A 16,882-nucleotide genomic window follows, 5' to 3' on the forward strand; every position below is an offset into this window, starting at 1 on the left:
AGGAACAGTTCCAGTGGTGAGAGAAGAGTAAATGATAGACAAAATGAGGGGAACCAGAGAAGGGAGACAGGCCTTAACCAAATCTGAGGGCAGAGGGTCTAACTGACAGGTGGATGACTTGGACTTACAGATAATATCTGAAATTTCTGAAAGGGTGGGAAGCTGAAAGGATGAAAATGTCAGAGTAGGGGAGTGGAGCTCAAATGAGTTCAAATGAGGTTGATCCAAGGTCCCAATGGATCCTCTGTATTTTTTCATTAAAGAAGGACATAAGGGAATTACAGCGATTAGCTGAATAAAGATGGGATGGTAGAAAATCTGGGGGTTGGATAATATTGTTGAGTATCGAAACCAATGCCTTAGTATTACCCTTATCGGATGAAATTATATGGGAATAATAGTTGGATTTGGTTTAAGCATTTGAATCCCTGTAGTATGATATATGGTCTTTGAACATCTCTTTGTGAACAGTGAGTCCAGTCTTTCTGTAAAGCCTCTTTAGTTGGCAACCTTTGGCTTTCAAAAGCCGAAGTTCAGATGTAAACCAGGGGGCAGAAATTCAAAAAGAGACAGATCTGGTTTTTAATGGGGCAACAGAGTTAAGAATGTCGTGAAGCCCAGAGTTATAATAGGAAACTAACTCTTCTGGGGTGGATATATTGGGAATGTCCATAAGGGAGTTAATGCTAGAAAAAAGTAAATCCATGCCATTCTCCTACATAGGCTTGAACATACTGTAGGCATAAGGGGAGTGGCACTCTCTTGGTTTAAATCTTACCTGTCAAATCGCTATCAGTATGTGAATCTAAATAGTGATTCCTCAGAACATGTCATGGTCAGATACGGAGTGTCACAAGGTTCAGTTCTAACTCCCCTACTATTTTCACTATGTTACCCTTAGGCTTAGTTATTCGTAAGCATGGAATTAGCTTTCATTGCTTTGCAGATGATATACAATTATATATATCAGCCAAACTAGAAGACAGACAGCAACTTCAGAGAATGGAAGAATGTTTAATGCATATCAAAAAGTGGATCTCAGACAACTTCCTCCAGCTGAACTTAGACAAGACTGAGGTTCTTCTTACTGGCACTAAAGCCACCAGAAGTAAACTATCGGACATCACAGTCAATCTGGATGGACTACCTATTACACCAAGTACTGTTGTTAAAAACCTTGGTGTTATTCTAGACTCTGATCTTTTGTTCGATGTACATGCTTCTAACATTAGCCGTACCGCCTACTTTCACCTGCGTAATATTGCCAAGTTAAGAAACACGCTCTCCTTTCAAGGTGCAGAGAAATTGGTTCATGTGTTTATTACCTCCAGGCTCGATTACTTTAATGTCTTATTCTCCGGCTGTCCAAAGAGGTCATTAAATAAACTCCAGCTAGTCCAGAATGCAGCAACCAGAGTCCTCACCAAAACTAAAAAATGTGATCATATTACCCCAAATTTATCTTCACTGCACTGGCTGCCAGTTAGATTTCGTGTTAATTACAAAATACTGCTCTTAACCTAGCTTTAAATGGTCTTGCACTGCTGTATGTGAGTGACCTCATTTGCAACTACATTCTGAATCATACGCTTAGATCACAAGATGCAGGTCTTCTATCCATACCCAGAATAAAGAACTTTACTTTTGGGGTAAGAGCATTTGCTCATAAAGCACCACAGCTATGGAATAAACTTCCTATTAGTGTTCGGAACTCAGACACAATCTCTGCATTTAAGTCAAGGCTTAAGACGTACCTCTTTAGCCAGTCTTTTGAATAGTTAAATCCCCTTTTCTAAGGTGAAGGGAAATCTGGAGATTCATAGTCATTTGATATTAAAGGTGAAAGGGGGGATTGGTGCTGTCGTCCTGCCACTCTCGCCGATCACTTAAGCTGTGGACGGCGGGTTGGCTTGACGCCAAAACCCCTGGAAACCCTCATGTCTGTGCTTCCTTCCAGGTCTCTCTTTTAGCCAGGCTGCCATAGTTACTCTAGTCCTGCCGGAGGTTAGGTTAGGTGTAGGGCAATAACTCTTCTCCATCTTCTCTTTTTCTGAGCTGATACCGAGCCGACTATACACCATGTGATCCCGCACCTGGACTCCTGGAGAGAACAACATGAAACCAACTGGGACTTCATAACTATATGAACTCTAATGAATCTCAGTATAAATGCAATTCCATGCTCCCCGGTGGCCCAGAGGAGGATGGGGTCCCCTTCTGAGTCTAGGTTCCACTCAAGGTTTCTTCCTGCTAGAGGGAGTTTCCTTGCCACTGTCGCCTCAGACTTGCTTGGTGGGGTTCTGGCCGGTTAAATGTAGTACTAAGTTAAGTGATTCGTGACAATGACTGTTTTTTTTTTGTGACCAAATTTTTATTAGAGATTTTTATAACAAAGAACAAAATGGAACAAAACAGAACATACTCCACCCCCACCCCACCCCCAATACACCCTGAGACAGCAGTTCAAATATAAAGAAACAAAAAACCAATAAAGGTCACCGGCACACTCAGCCACGGAGAGCACAGATAAAAATTGAGGATAAAAGAAATAACACACTTATACCACTGAAAAATGTTAGAATTAGGAAAGTAAAATCAAAACAAAAAACAAGGAATATGGCCTCAGGACATGACCTGCAACCAATCTTTGACCAGCTGCACGTCATGGACCCAGCTCTGGATTGTAGAACCAGACGAGTTGTTAATCCGGGCTGCAGAGAGTTCCAGCAGAAGCAGATCAAGAAAGGTGGACTTCCAGACAGAAGGAATGGCACGATCAGGAGACTTCCAACGAGAGGCTAATAACAACTTGGCCGCTAAGGAGGCAGACATCAGAAGCCTCTGCTGGAAGCGAGAGAGAGAGAGAGAAGAGAAGTCCAGGAGAAGAAGGACCATGGGAGACAGGGGGATGGGAGAGGAAAGAACTGAAGAGAGAGATCTGGCCACGTAATCCCAAAGAGCAGCCACTGGAGGACAGTCCCAGAACATATGGAGAAAGGTACCAGGGACCTGGAGGGGACAAAGATGACACAAGGGGTCAGGCTCTAAGCCCATGAGATGGCGTTTCCTGGGTGTGGGGTATAATCTGTGAACAAACTTAAATTGTGTTTGCTGGTGATTGGGATTTTTAGAACAATTTTTAATATTATGAAAAATAACACTCCAAGATAAGACGGGGGTGGGAGAGAGCTCCCCCTGCCAGACAGCAATTATGGGGAGAGGTTTATGAGAGGATTTGCGGAGGAGGGAATAGAGACTGGACACGGGCTTAGAAACAGGAGAAAGGGACAGAGCAAATCTGCACAGCGGGTGAAACGGAAGAGGTGAGGAAAAGGAGATATTACAGGCCCTAAGCATGGACCTCAGCTGGAGGTAGAAAAAATATGAAGAAGAGGGAAGATTAAATGTGACCTTAAGAGACTGGAACAATTTGAGACCCGAGCTATCAAAAATATCACCCAGGGTGGAGATACCTGACTGAGACCACGGCGAGGAAGAGATGGGGCGGCCTCCAATGTTCAGGACAGGATTATGGAGCAACGGAACACTGGGGTGCCATTTTGGGAAGGGGCCCAACAATTTCTCAACCCTTCTCCATGTGCGAAGGGCCTGACAGATAATCGGACCGACTGAGGCAGAGATGGATTTGAATTTAACAGGGAGGAAAGGGAGCGAGGCTAGACGATGGGGGAGAACATATTCTGCTTCGATAGGAAGCCAGGCAGGGGGATGCTGGGGAGGACTGATCCAGCTCCAAACTGGCCTTAGAGTAAAAGCAAGGTGGTAAATTTCGAAGTCCGGTAGAGAGACGCCCCCATCCAACCGGTCACGGATTAGGGTAGAGTGTCTGACGGAGGGTCTCTTGCCATCCCAAAGAAAAGTAGAAATAGTAGACTTAACTGAGGCCCAGTACCCAGGTGGAGGGGAGAGGGGAAGCATGGAACTCATAAAATTAATTCTAGGGAGCACGTTCATCTTAATAACAGCCAGCCTAGCCCGAAATGAGAGGGGAAGAGAAGACCACGAGGAGATCGAGGCTTTAATGCCCTCGAGAGTGCGGCGGAAGCCAGCAGCTGTGAGCTCTGCAACTGATGGGTAAATGTCCAACCCCAGGTATCTGAAAGACCCTGCCTGAGGAATAGAAGGAGGAAGTGAAGAGGAGCGGCAGGCAGGATTCAACGGAAGGAGAGAGGATTTTGCCCAGTTAATCCTATAGCCAGACAGGGATTCGGTGACAATGACTGTTGTTAAAAGCGCTATATAAATAAAATTGAATGGATGAATTGAATCTTGTAAAAGGATTATTATTATTGTCCATGTGTATATTAAAATCCCCCAACAACTATTATATTATTATATTTGATGATAATGTAGATAAGTGAGTTATAAAAATAGCAAAGTCATTTCAAAAGTCAGCATTTGATTTAGGGGGATGGTAAACAGTTGCAATGATGGTAGGAGTAGGTCCAGACACTTGGCATACAGTGGATTCAAAAGAGCTGAATGCCTGAACAGACACCGGCGAGACTCTCCATTTCTCATGCTAAATTATCGTGAGACCTCCTCCACGGCCGGAGCCACGGGGTTCAGAGATGTAAGCAAACCCCACAGGAGTAGATTCATTAAGCTGAGAAAAGTCATCAGGTAGTTGCCATGTTTCAGTTAGACACAACTGACTGTCGATCAAGAGCTACTGGATGAGATGTCCCTTGCTCTTAAGTGAGCGGATGTTTAACAGACCGAAGTTGACAGTTGAAGTTTCACGTAGAGTAGAAGTGTTAGTCGACCGAGCTTGGCTTGCTAGCACACTGTGGTCGACAGTCCTGCTGGAGTTATGTGGAGGATGATGGGAGCTGGATTAGATGGAGTTTATTGTTTTCGCGGGGTCAGTCCGGAAACCCCTGCGGGACCCACAGTGAATGTATTTCCGGCGAGGGCAGAAAGCGATGTCCGGATAAAGCTGCAGAATAGTCAGCAAATGCTCAGACAGGTGGAAACGCAGTTGGAGGAGCTCAGCTGCTGAATACTGGAGCAGACCCGTCGCAGCTTGGAAAACAAGCGACAGTGGAGTCCAGATAAACACAAACCAGGTAAAAATGCAATTGATCCACATTGTGGGCGAGGACTCGGACAACTTAAATGTCCAGTGGGCAGATCTAGATCCAGGGAAGACTCAATAGCCCAAACAGAACAGGTGGGCTAAAACATCGGTCATGCAAAAAAGTAAGATCAGTAAAAGCAGAAAAATAACTCTTCCAGTCGAGACCAAATGCACATAAAACAAATTACCAGAGTTAGAATTAGAAATCAAAGGTTAGAATTTACCGGCGAGCAGCGGCAATCAGTTTGCACCAGCATTCGCACAAGCAAGTCAGACTCATGCATAAAATTATGTGATACTAGTAAAAAAAACAAATCAGTTGATTATATTGAACAAAAACAGGCTTCATACCTAGGGTTCCATACAACATTCCTCCATGGTTCTTTAAGGAGCTCTGGTCTCCTCTCCTGTTCCACCACAAGTTCAGTACTGCTGCCGACTCCCATTTTCCAAACACCAACTTCCAGACCTGTTCAATGAATGCATTGTATTTTCCTCATCCATTTAAACGCAAATTACATTTAACAACAAATTATAAATGACATTTCTTTACCAGATGGTTTAATCCAAAGTGACACAGGTTAGAAAGCATGATCAGCCACTCCTTGGTGAAACTAGGGTTAAGACTATTGCTTAAGGCTCCAGTGCGGAAAAACACTTAACCATCACAGGATCGGCAACCGGCCAATTACAGGCACAGAGTCCTAACTGGCTGAGTCACACACAGCCGCATTATCCATTGACATTGACCATTTCTACCAATGTACAAATTTTCAAGAAGTGCTAGAACCAGGGGTGCTGTTTGGGCCCCATGAAAGCATATAATTTCAGCTGCTCAACACAGACCAATCCAATTATGTTTGAAGATTTTTAGGGCCCCTGTCAGTCAGGGGCACTTGGAAACTCCCCCCCCCCCTCTTATGGCGCCCCTGGCCGGTATGGTGAGGACCAGTCTGCTTCTGCTACTTCTTCAGGTGAATTTTGCCAAGCTTGCTGGCACATATTAGTTGAATGATGTTTTTTTTAATTTTATTTACAGCAACATGTTCTTTCTTTGGGCTACTTATAATATATTACTACTAACCCCAATGGTTTGAGGAAATCGGAAACTTACATTTCTAAATTCACAGGCCTCATACACCATCATTCAGCTGAACTTTTCACAAAATGACTAAACGTGAACAAGTTATGCGGTTTACTAGACATTGCACACATTTGAAGTATAGATATATTCAGGCCGGAGTTGCCAGTCAGGAGGCTCCGGAGAATTCCGGGTGGGCCACTAAAGCTTTGCGGTTACATTTCACAGGTTTTACAAATATTCACTCTCATTTCTTGTTTAGACTGTCTTGCTTCCACAAGAATAATAAGTTAACAACAGAAAAAAAATTTTAACCAGCTGAAACGACTCGACCACCCAGCATCCCCGCATTAAGAGTCCGTCAAGAGCTTGTTTGTTTCACCTCTTTCCAGCACAAGTTTTTGCCCATATATATAAATGTAAATAATAATAACAGCAATAATAATAATGCATTTATTTCAGACCCAAGTAACATACAAATTTAGGAGGGGCCACAGGGGGGTAATGCATGTTGTCACAGTGACATTGTATTATATATTGATCATATTACTACTTCAAAAATTTAAATGTATTAAAAAAGACAGGTATCTGTCGCCTTATGTCTGATCGAGTAGCGACTGATTGCATTTACGTCCAAGGTTCATAGTAAATTATATACACCAATCGAAAGACGACTAAAAGAGGATGTAGCAGGATGTTAATGGATGTATCACTTTTTATTATAAACTGTTATGATTTTATATTTACATTATTGTTTGCTGTAGAGTACTGAGTGTATATTATAGTACTGTAGCTACTGTCCTGGGTTTGACGTTAAACTGCATCCGGACCTGCGAGTGGATCTTCAACTTGCAGGGAAAAATTTTCGGAGGTTAGTGATGGGACTGACACTCCAGTCACCATAAAACACTTCACAGCAGCTCAGTCTAAACAGACCCGACTCCCTTCTGCTCTCCACAGGCGTAGCTCCGCTGCAGACGCCCACAGGTAGACTGCATGCATCATAAAGTGGATGGGGGGGCAAAGCCCTCGTGAGCCTCATCCCCGGGCGAGTCGAAACCTTCGGAGAGCTAATAGTGTCAGGTCTGTTGGGGATTGGGGCTGGTGTGGTGCTGGGGCGTCACCTGCTGCATGGCAGTACTTGGGTCCCAATTTGAGGCGGCCCACCCGGGTAGGTATGTAGAACGTCTTCTCAGATAGCAAAATGATTCAGTACTAGATAATTAAAATTCATGGATAAATTACAATCCCACGTACAAATTAGATTTAAGTAGACTGAACATGAGTGCTATTGAATTCATTTAAAATAATTAATCCCAGTCTTCTAAAATTTGTTCAGTTTATATAACATAACTCAAAATGTACATCTGTTCTTAGATAATTTAACTTTGTGTAACTAATGATCTTAATAAAATTACTTACATCCAACAATATATTTTTAGTGTAGGTAGGTAGATAGGTGGAGAGGATTAAATAAATATTAATTACAAATCACAAATAATTATGAATTAATATATTTATATAATGTAAGATTCCACGACCTTAAAAAATAGGTTTGATTTGATTAATGTAAGTTTTATTTAATACATACAACAAACATTACGTAAGACCAGAAGGTAATTATTAAATTTCCTTATATTTAACATGTTATTTGTAAGGCTGGGTGAACTATGATACTGGCAAATATGGGTAGAGTCTGGCCTGGATCCAGTGATCTTTAACTGTTTTGGATCCGTCCTGCTGTGCAGGTGGACTCCGATCCAGACCAGTTATGCGGATCTGTTCCAGATCCTCCTGCTGGATCCGGCACCGAATCATTTCACTATCTGGGTTGTCTCTCTGGCAAGATGTCCATCTTTCTCTACTGTCGGGGAAGCATCGTAAAGTCCACATTTCGGTGGTGGCACTCTGAAGCATGCAGACCAGGAAGTGGCCAGATCTCTGCACGTGCGGATACCTGCTGTTGGTCTGGTCATTCTGAATGCTGCCATACTCAGGGTGTTGCTATTGCTAACGGCTCTTCCCTATGGTGTCTGACGTCACTCCTTTCAAGGAGCGTATCATGAGACTCAGGCTAAGGCCCTCCTTGGGTGTCTTATCAGTGTTTGCTCTGACTGCGGTGAGTGATGTCTTGTTGAGGGGGACATTTTACTCACGGCTTTGCTCGGTGGTTGATGGGTGAAATCTACAGGTTTGTCATATATGTTTGTTATATTTGTGTCCAAAAAAGCGGCTTGCATACACAGATGCTGCTCATTGGGTTAAAGTTGACCTGATAGTGTGTATGTATTGTTTCATAATATAGCATTGCCTCAATAGCAATGTAACAAGTAAGCTAGATGCTATAGACGTTTGCAGGACGATTTGTGTCAGTCGATATGTCTTGTCAATGTCGTAGCAGCTGCGTTACATCCATCCATCCATTATCTCCCGCTTAATCCGATGTTGGGTCGCGGGACAGCAGTCTCAGTAGGGAGGCCCAGACTTCCCTCTTCCCAGCCATTTCATCCAGCTCCTCTAGGCGGATCCCAAGGCGTTCCCAGGCCAGCCGAGAGACATAGTCCCTCCAGCGTGTCCTGGGCCTTCCCCGGGGCCTCCTCCCAGTGGGACATACCCGGAACACCTTACCAGGGAGACGTCCAGGAAGCATCCTAATTATATGCCCGAGCCACCTCATCTGGCTCCTCTCAATGAGGAGCAGTGGCTCTACTCTGAGTCCCTCCTGAATGACTGAGCTCCTCACCCTATCTCTAAGGGAGAGCCCAGCCACCCTGCGGAGGAAACCCATTTCAGCCACTTGCACCCGCGATCTCGTTCTTTCGGTTACTACCCACAGCTCGTGACCATAGGTGAGGGTAGGAACGTAAATCGACTGTTAAATCAAGAGCTTTGCCTTTTGGCTCAGCTCCTTCTTCACCATGACAGACCGATGCAGCGCCCGCATCACTGCTGACGCCGCACCGATCCATCTTTGGATCTCCCACTCCATCCTTCCCTCACTCGTGAACAAGACTCCAAGATCCTTAAACTCCTCCACTTGGGGAAGGACCTCCTCCCTGACCCGGAGAGAGCACTCCACCCTTTTCTGGTTGAGGACCATGGTCTCGGATTTGGAGGTGCTGATTCTCATCCCAGCTGCTTCACACTTGGCTGCAAACTGCTCTAGTGAGACCCAAAGGTCACGGTCTGATGAAGCCAACAGAACCACATCATCTGCAAAAAGCAGAGACCTAATCCTGAGGTCATGCTCATCATTGAACTGCGGCCTAGGGTGTCCTGGTGCCAAGTGCACATATGGACACCCTTATGCCTGAACATGGTGCCCGAAGGCGAAGGGAGGCTACCCTCTCGTCCACTGCTACATTTGTGGTGAATATACGCTTGCTCCTCAAAGATGCTCAATGACTGCTCTTGTGAATAAAGCATATAATCTGTGCATCGGCTGTAAAATCGGTGATCAAGACAAGGAATGACCGTCTCACATTTGTTGTGTGACATGTGTTGTCTGTCTGAGAGCCTGGCTCAGAGGCACTCGAAAGACAATGTCGTTTGCTGTCCCGATGATATGGCGAGAACAGAAAGACCAGGTAACAGACTGTTACTTCTGTTTGACCAATGTGTCTGGTTTCTCTGCCAAAAACATGAAGCCAATTGAATACCCTAATCTGCCTTCAGCAATGAGACCCGTGCCACATGACCACAGTCTTCCAATTCCGAAACCACCAGAGGAATGGACCTTAGATAAGCCAGATGAAGAAACTGCAATGCTGGAACTGGCAGGGACAATGATCCGGATTTTGAACCGTACTCATCAGATGATCCACATCTCATAACACAGTCGGAATTAAATGACCTGGTCAGAGATTTGGATCTGTCAAAAGCAAAGCCGAATTGTTGGGTTCGGGACTGCAGGAATGTTGTCACCAGATACAAATATATCTGCTGACTACTATTTAACACTGCAGTGTGATGCACCTGACATTGAATACAAATGAAAATCAAGAGCAATACACTTCTAACTATGATAAACACAATAGCATATGTGAAACATAAATGCGATTAAATACGTTATTGCCAGTAAACAGTTAACTGTCTATTTCCTATGTGAAACAACAAAACCAAAACTATATTTGTGCATGCCCTCCAGGTACCTGTCACGATCAGCAAAAACTTTTCAGGAAGAAAAACTTAAAAAAAAATTGTTGTGCAGTGTAATCAATCTTAAGTAATAGATAAACTATTTAGCATAACAAAACTTTTGGGAAAGCCACCCCAGTTCAGTATACAATTATTTATTTCCATATGCTATTTATTATTTTTTTTCTTCTTGAAATATCAGAATACTGTAGCATCATTTATGAAAGTTCCCCCAGAACAAAGACAAAATTGGATGGGCCCAGTTTCCTGAAACCTTCTTAACTGTCAGATTCAGCCCCTGTTGTCTCAGTCTTTTGTGTCCCTTCCCCGTTTGGCCAGCAGGCATCGCTGGCCATCCTGTCCCTCTTGTCAGTCTTTGTCTCCCTTGTTTTCTGTCAGCCGCATGGCTCAACATGTTGAGCATGTGACTACTTGCAAATCCCTTTGTCATGTGTTCAAATCCTGCTTCCTCTGTGTTTGTATTTCACTCCCTAGTGTTTCATTTGTGTGAGTTTTTCTAGTTCCTGTGTCTGGTGATTTTGTAGTTGGTTTTGGTTTCGTTCCTTGGGCCCCTGCTTGTGTTCCTACCTGCCTAATTCCCCAGTGTTAGATTCTGTTTCCCTGTTCCTTGCTTAGTTTTTAGTTTCCCTGTTTTAGTTCCTTTGAGTTAATTAGTTTTCATTTGTTTTCTCAGTCTGTTAATTAGCCTCATCTGTCCAGTGTTAGTCTCGTTACCCCTTAGTATTTTAGTCCCTTAATGCTACGTCGTTCATAAGTTCTACCTTAATTCTCTTACAGCTCCACTGTGTTTCCCGAATCATTTTTAATTAAGTATATCTTCCGTGAAGATGGTCTGAGTCTCTCTTAGTCTCTTATCACTGTTATTGACTCATATTGCTCATTTAAAATAAGACTGAAATCATTAAGGGTACAGTTTCATAACCAAACATCACTTAATTAAAAAATGACTGGTCTATATGGTAACATTACTTTGTCTGATACATAACTACAATCTTCATTAGATTTCATACTTGCGCTCTTTAGAGTCTTTGTAAGATGCTAAGAGTCACCGATATCAAGAAAGTGGGCCCTGGTCTTTGGCATAAAAATTCTGGGCTGAAAATTAGTCCCACTCCGTGTCTGTATATCTTTGTGAACAACCTCACTTTTTCCAAATGGCCCACAAAAGCTGCCTCTTTACAGACAATTGTGAAAGTGAATTTAGGAGTTAATAGGTTTTTTTTACATCAGAATTTTTTAATCAAACAGATTACTGTGGCCACACCACAGCAAATATTGCAACAAATCTCATTTTAGAGTTGTCATACAGTCGTTGACTTAAAACGCTGTGCTATGAACATGAAGGCATATACACATTATCTTATAAACTGCCTTAAAGTAAAACACTTGACAAGTGGATTCTCCTGTTTTTCTATCTGGTATATTAAAATGAAGTCTTTTTTCTTTCTTTTTACAAAGGAACAATATAAGTGTCATGCCCAGCTCGTCCGATCCTCGTGTGTGCCACGCCCCCTGATCATCCACGTGTGCTTCCCCGATCATGCCCAGCTGTTTCCTGTTATTTTCGGCTTGTCTTGTGTATTTAGTCCGCGTCTGAGTCCATCTTCCCCAGACTTGTCATTAATGTTAGTTGATGTCAGTTGATGTCAGTTGATGTCAGTTTGTCACCGTCTGCCCTGGCTCTCCCGTTCCCAAATAAACCCACGTTTTCCCGAAGATCCTGCCTGCCTGCCTGCCTGGTCTTTCCCCGCTTCCTGCTCGCCCGTCCAATCCCCAAACCTAACAATAGGTACAGTGGATATTTAATAGTTAAAGAATTTTTAGAATTGAGCCTAAATTATAATATTGATACAGCTGCTGAAATCTTACTTCACATTTATGAGTTCCCTAGGAAGATCCCTAGAGGTGGTCAGTAACTGTTCATTCTAGCCAAAGGTGTTTCAATACACATTGTTTACTAGGACTTTTCACAAACCCAGTAAATTAACTATTTATGGAGTTTTTTGCACGCTACTGAGATATATTCTATAGATATTTCAGTGTTTCCCCTACCATTATATTAGGGGGCGCCCCGCCCCCCCAACGGCGCCTCCCGCCCCCCTTGAAGGTCAAGTTAATTTTATTTTATTTTATATACAGTGCCAGATCACAACAGAAGTCATTTAAGGTTACCTTTCCTATAGAACAGGCCTATGCATTGTCACACACAGATGAGCACACTCTCTGGACCTGAATTACCCAACTCTGGTAATAATCCACAGAGAATTAAGAAAGGATAGGAGGAAGGGAGGCTGCAGCTTTCCGATGGCTAAGATGACCTGCTCATCTTCTATCTCAGACTTGTGAAATGCAAAATGCTATTTGGTAGACGCGGCACTTTTGTTTCATTTTCGGGATACTTTGAGCCCCTTTTTGAATAGAGAGCTCCATCTAGTGTTGATAGAAAAAAATAGCAAAATGGTCCGAAAGCGTCATTTTGTCCATCACTACGGTTTGGCACGTACGTGTTTGTTAAGTCCTGAAGATAAAGTATAGCCAGACGTCTCTGACTTCTCATATCAAGAGGCTCTAGAAATGTTCTTCCAGAAGCCCAGGAAGATGCACCGCAGTGACAAAAGCTGCACACTTTGTGGGTAACTGTCATAAAAAGAAACGTTCTGATGTTTAGTTCAGTTGTTATATTGACTGCTGTCATTAAAAAAAACACATGAACCCCCCCCCCCCCCCCAAGCTGTATACCTAGGGAAAGCACTGTATTTGTCAGACAAAATCACTTTTTTCAGTTCTTATAGACGATTGTGAAAGTGAAAGAAGTTCAAAAGCATTTTAGTCACACAGACAACAGTGATAAACGGTAAAATATGAATACATTTGTGATTTACCAGTTATATAATTACTAGAATAAGTTCTTATATATTGATACAGAAATTGACATCTTCTGTACATCTGCATGAGTCTCCTGGGAATAACATGATTCGAGAACAAGAGTAACTAACAGTTAAAAATATATTAAAATATTTCCACAGACGGACAAAATGAACAAGTTATTAGGATTACTAGCCTACAGTTTTTATGGTATATTTGCCTTTTTCATTAAACAAACTCACCTTTTCCAAATGACCTTCGAAAGCTTCAGTTCTACAGACAATTGTAAAAATGAAAGTATGAGCTCACAGCGTTTTATATAGTCACAGATATTGGTGGCCACACCACAGTTCATGAATATTGAATATTGCAGCAATTCTCATTTCCAGCTTGCCGTACAATTATTGACTTAAAATGCTGTACAACAGCCTAATGTAAACAGAAAAGCACTTACATGTCGTATAAATTGCTTAAAAGTGAAACAAATGTCAAATGGAATCTTCTTTTTGTAGTTGACATTTTAAAATAAACCGGTTTATGTTATGTAACCATAGTTAATGTACACATTATTCCACTGATTTTTGTTATATAGGACTGTTATACATTTTAATATAAAACTAATATATATATTAGTTTCATATTAAAACAGATCGTCCATCTGCTTCCCAGCCCCCCTCTTTTTATTCTCGTTGGCCCTCTGTCTAGCCTCCCCCACCTGCAACTTCAGCAAATGGGTTTGGAGCTCTTTAAGGTCACTCTCCTCCTTCCCTGCCTCGTCCTTGGCCCTCTGTAGGTGGTGTATCACATGCCTATCCCACACGTGGGAGTCCGCACCTGGTAAGTCTGGGTTGTCGAGGATCGCAGCCCACACCCCCTCTGGAACCCCCTCCATTCTCGCTGCACCCCCTCCTGTCCGGGGTGACACCCGGTTCGCCGTCCAATCCTCCTTACACTTATCCAGGTATTCCCTAGGGTGCAGGGTTTTATCCCACGCCAGCTTTGGGACGCCTGCTCCAGCTGGAGGAGGAAACATTTCTCTCATGGCGTTCCCAATGCGCAGTACTACGGCTGTCAAGCTAATGTCATCAGGATGCGTCAGTGTCCCTGCCCTCTCTTCCACCTCCAGCAATGAGTGTTTAGTCAGACATCTGGCTGCCTCTGCCCGGAAATCTCCCAGTGCCACCATCGTCCCCTGAGTGAGCTGGTCTAGCTTATCCATCCACTGTCCTCCTCCTTCTGCTGGGGGCGGCATTTTATCAGCCAGTGCCTGCATGTCTCCTATCGGGAAAGGTCTATATTTATCCTGCGTCTGGCCCGTCCCTCTTAGCAGAGGTAGTTGATGCTTTGGGGGCCTTGAGACCTTGCAATGACACTCCCCCTCGCTCTCTCCCTCTTCATCGAGGGCAAAGCCCTGAGCCCTCACCCTTTCCTCTAAGCGTGAGGTTTCCCGTTGTAGTGCCGCCTCTATTTCGGCCATCCGCTCCTCTACCTGGTCTGCGAGGGCCCTACGAGCCCTGTCCTCTGGGTCGTCCTTCCATACCCCCGAAACGTGACCCCACATTTCCACCTTTTTACCCTCCTCTAGTTTCCCTGTGTTGGTCCCTGCCCGCTGACCAGGCGAATCTACTCCCCCTTGTTCCTCTAACTGCTCCCTCCTTACTCGAGCTGCAAACGCCACCTGGTCCTGTCTGCCTTCCACCCCCGCCGCTTTTTGCTTTTTCCTTTTCTCCTCCCTGCTTGCCTGTCTCTCCTTGGGTTCCCTACACTCTGTATCTACGTTCGAGTCCGCCTCCGATCTCCCACCTAATCCGGCGTCTGAGGGAGTCGAGGTCTCCCCCCCAGCCGGATGCCCCCCTTGTACATTTATCGCCCCGGACGTAACTGTGATCATAGGGCACATATGGGCAGGCGGGGCAGAAGGGGCGACCTTTTTACACGTATAGGCAGAGGGCCTGTCTCCCTCTCTCGGTTCCCCCTTCTCGGGTTCCGGCTGGCCCTCTCCTCTGCTCTGACCCTCACGATGTAAATGATCTGTTCCCTGCCTAAACAGGGCCAATTTCGCCCTCGGTCCCCGGGCCTCTAACCCAAAATAATTACCTCAGAATCCAGGGTCCCTGACCCCTGGGCCTCTAACCCAAAATAATTACCTCAGAGTCCGGGGTCCCTGACCCCTGGGCCTCTAACCCAAAATAATTACCTCAGAATCCGGGGTCCCTGACCCCTCGGCCTCTGACTCAACCTTTACCTCAGAATCCGGGGTCCCTGACCCTGGGCCTCTGACCCAACCTTTATCTCAGAATCCGGGGTCCCTGACCCCTGGGCCTCTGACCCAAAATAGTAAACTTCAGAATCCGTGGTCCCTGACCCCTGGCCTTTAACCCAAAATAATTACCTCAGAATCCGGGGTCCCTGACCCCTGGGTCTCTAACCCAAAATAATTACCTCAGAATCCGGGGTCCCTGACCCCTGGGTCTCTAACCCAAAATAATAAACTTCAGAATCCGGGGTCCCTGACCCCTGGTCCTCTAACCCAAAATAATAACCTCAGAATCCGGGGTCCCTGACCCTGGGCCTCTGACCCGACCTTTACCGGGACTCCCACCCGGTAGCCTGTAGAATTCGGGGGTCCTGAATTCCCCGGGACTCTAACCCAGCTCACTGGGACTCTAACCCAGTGCTTCTATTTGCTCGTCAGCGAATACTGGGGCTGCCACACCAAGGACACCACAGTGGGACTCCAACCCAGCCTTAATATTCTTTTACCTACCCTCATTCGCCGCCTCAATGTACTGACGGCCGTGATGGACACTTCGGACTACTTTATTTAGTATAGCCATATATGCAGATTTTGATATAACAGGCTCTGCTTACCTTTTGTTAGTGGCGCCTGCAGCCTTCCGTGCCCATTCAGGTCTCGTCTGGTATTTGCCGAATGCCGACCTCTATCTCGATCCCGAGCCCCCAGATTGTTGGAGTTCGCCGTCTCCACCGGGTCCGTGGATGAGAAGATCACCCGGGGGCATTCTACAAGCAGCCCCCGCCCCTGGCCATACTTTTCCACTTTCAGGCAATTTCGTCTTATCTGGTGCAACATGTTGTTCTGTATGTTCCTAGTTATTGCGTCACCCCTATATCATTTACCTAGCGACTGTCACCGCAGCCTGCGTGAATAGATTCACTTTGGTGTGCACAGAGCTTCCCTATATGTCCTTAGTCCCCTGCAGATATCGCTCTCCACAGAGGTGTGTCAAGAAATCATTTTAATAAATTAAGCAAGATCATATATATTTATTATCATGTCATATACATGCACTGTTAATTGTAGCTATTTTGTTTGTCTGGTACAGAAAACATCTGTGTATTACATGCTGTTGATCTTTGAATAAAAATACATACATGTCATGCCCCGATCGTCCGCTCCTCCCGTGTGCCACGCCCCCTCATTAACCCCGTGTGGACTCCCCGTGCCCACCCGCTGTTTCCTGTTGCCGTCCTTAGTCCAATGTATTTAGTCCGCGTTCCAGTTAGTTTCCCCAGTCCGGTCATTAACATTGTCCTACTGTGTGGTGTTCATCTTGCAATACACCCCGTCTTTTTGATTTCCGTGAGCCCGATATTGATTTCCTCGCTTCCCGCTCACTCATCCCGCACACGGTACATAACAATACAAGTATCAC

General features: G+C 44.6%; 2 protein-coding genes across 2 annotated transcripts in view; one reads left to right on the forward strand and one right to left on the reverse strand.

Moving 5' to 3' along the window:
• Positions 1-16,299, reverse strand: part of LOC125723454 (uncharacterized) — a 42,909-nt gene extending 26,610 nt beyond the window's left edge. The window contains exons 1-2 of the mRNA XM_049000055.1: positions 16,077-16,299; positions 13,448-13,478 (exon numbers count right to left, since the gene is read on the reverse strand). Of these exons, the coding sequence (XP_048856012.1) occupies positions 13,448-13,478; positions 16,077-16,299 (254 nt within the window). The remainder of the gene's footprint in view (positions 1-13,447; positions 13,479-16,076) is intronic.
• LOC125723388 (NACHT, LRR and PYD domains-containing protein 12-like) overlaps positions 1-16,882 on the forward strand; it is a 216,133-nt gene that overhangs the window by 133,643 nt on the left and 65,608 nt on the right. The gene's annotated exons all lie outside the window — the stretch shown is intronic.

This window comes from Brienomyrus brachyistius, unplaced genomic scaffold (genome assembly GCF_023856365.1).
Source record: "Brienomyrus brachyistius isolate T26 unplaced genomic scaffold, BBRACH_0.4 scaffold48, whole genome shotgun sequence".
Taxonomy (NCBI): domain Eukaryota; kingdom Metazoa; phylum Chordata; class Actinopteri; order Osteoglossiformes; family Mormyridae; genus Brienomyrus; species Brienomyrus brachyistius.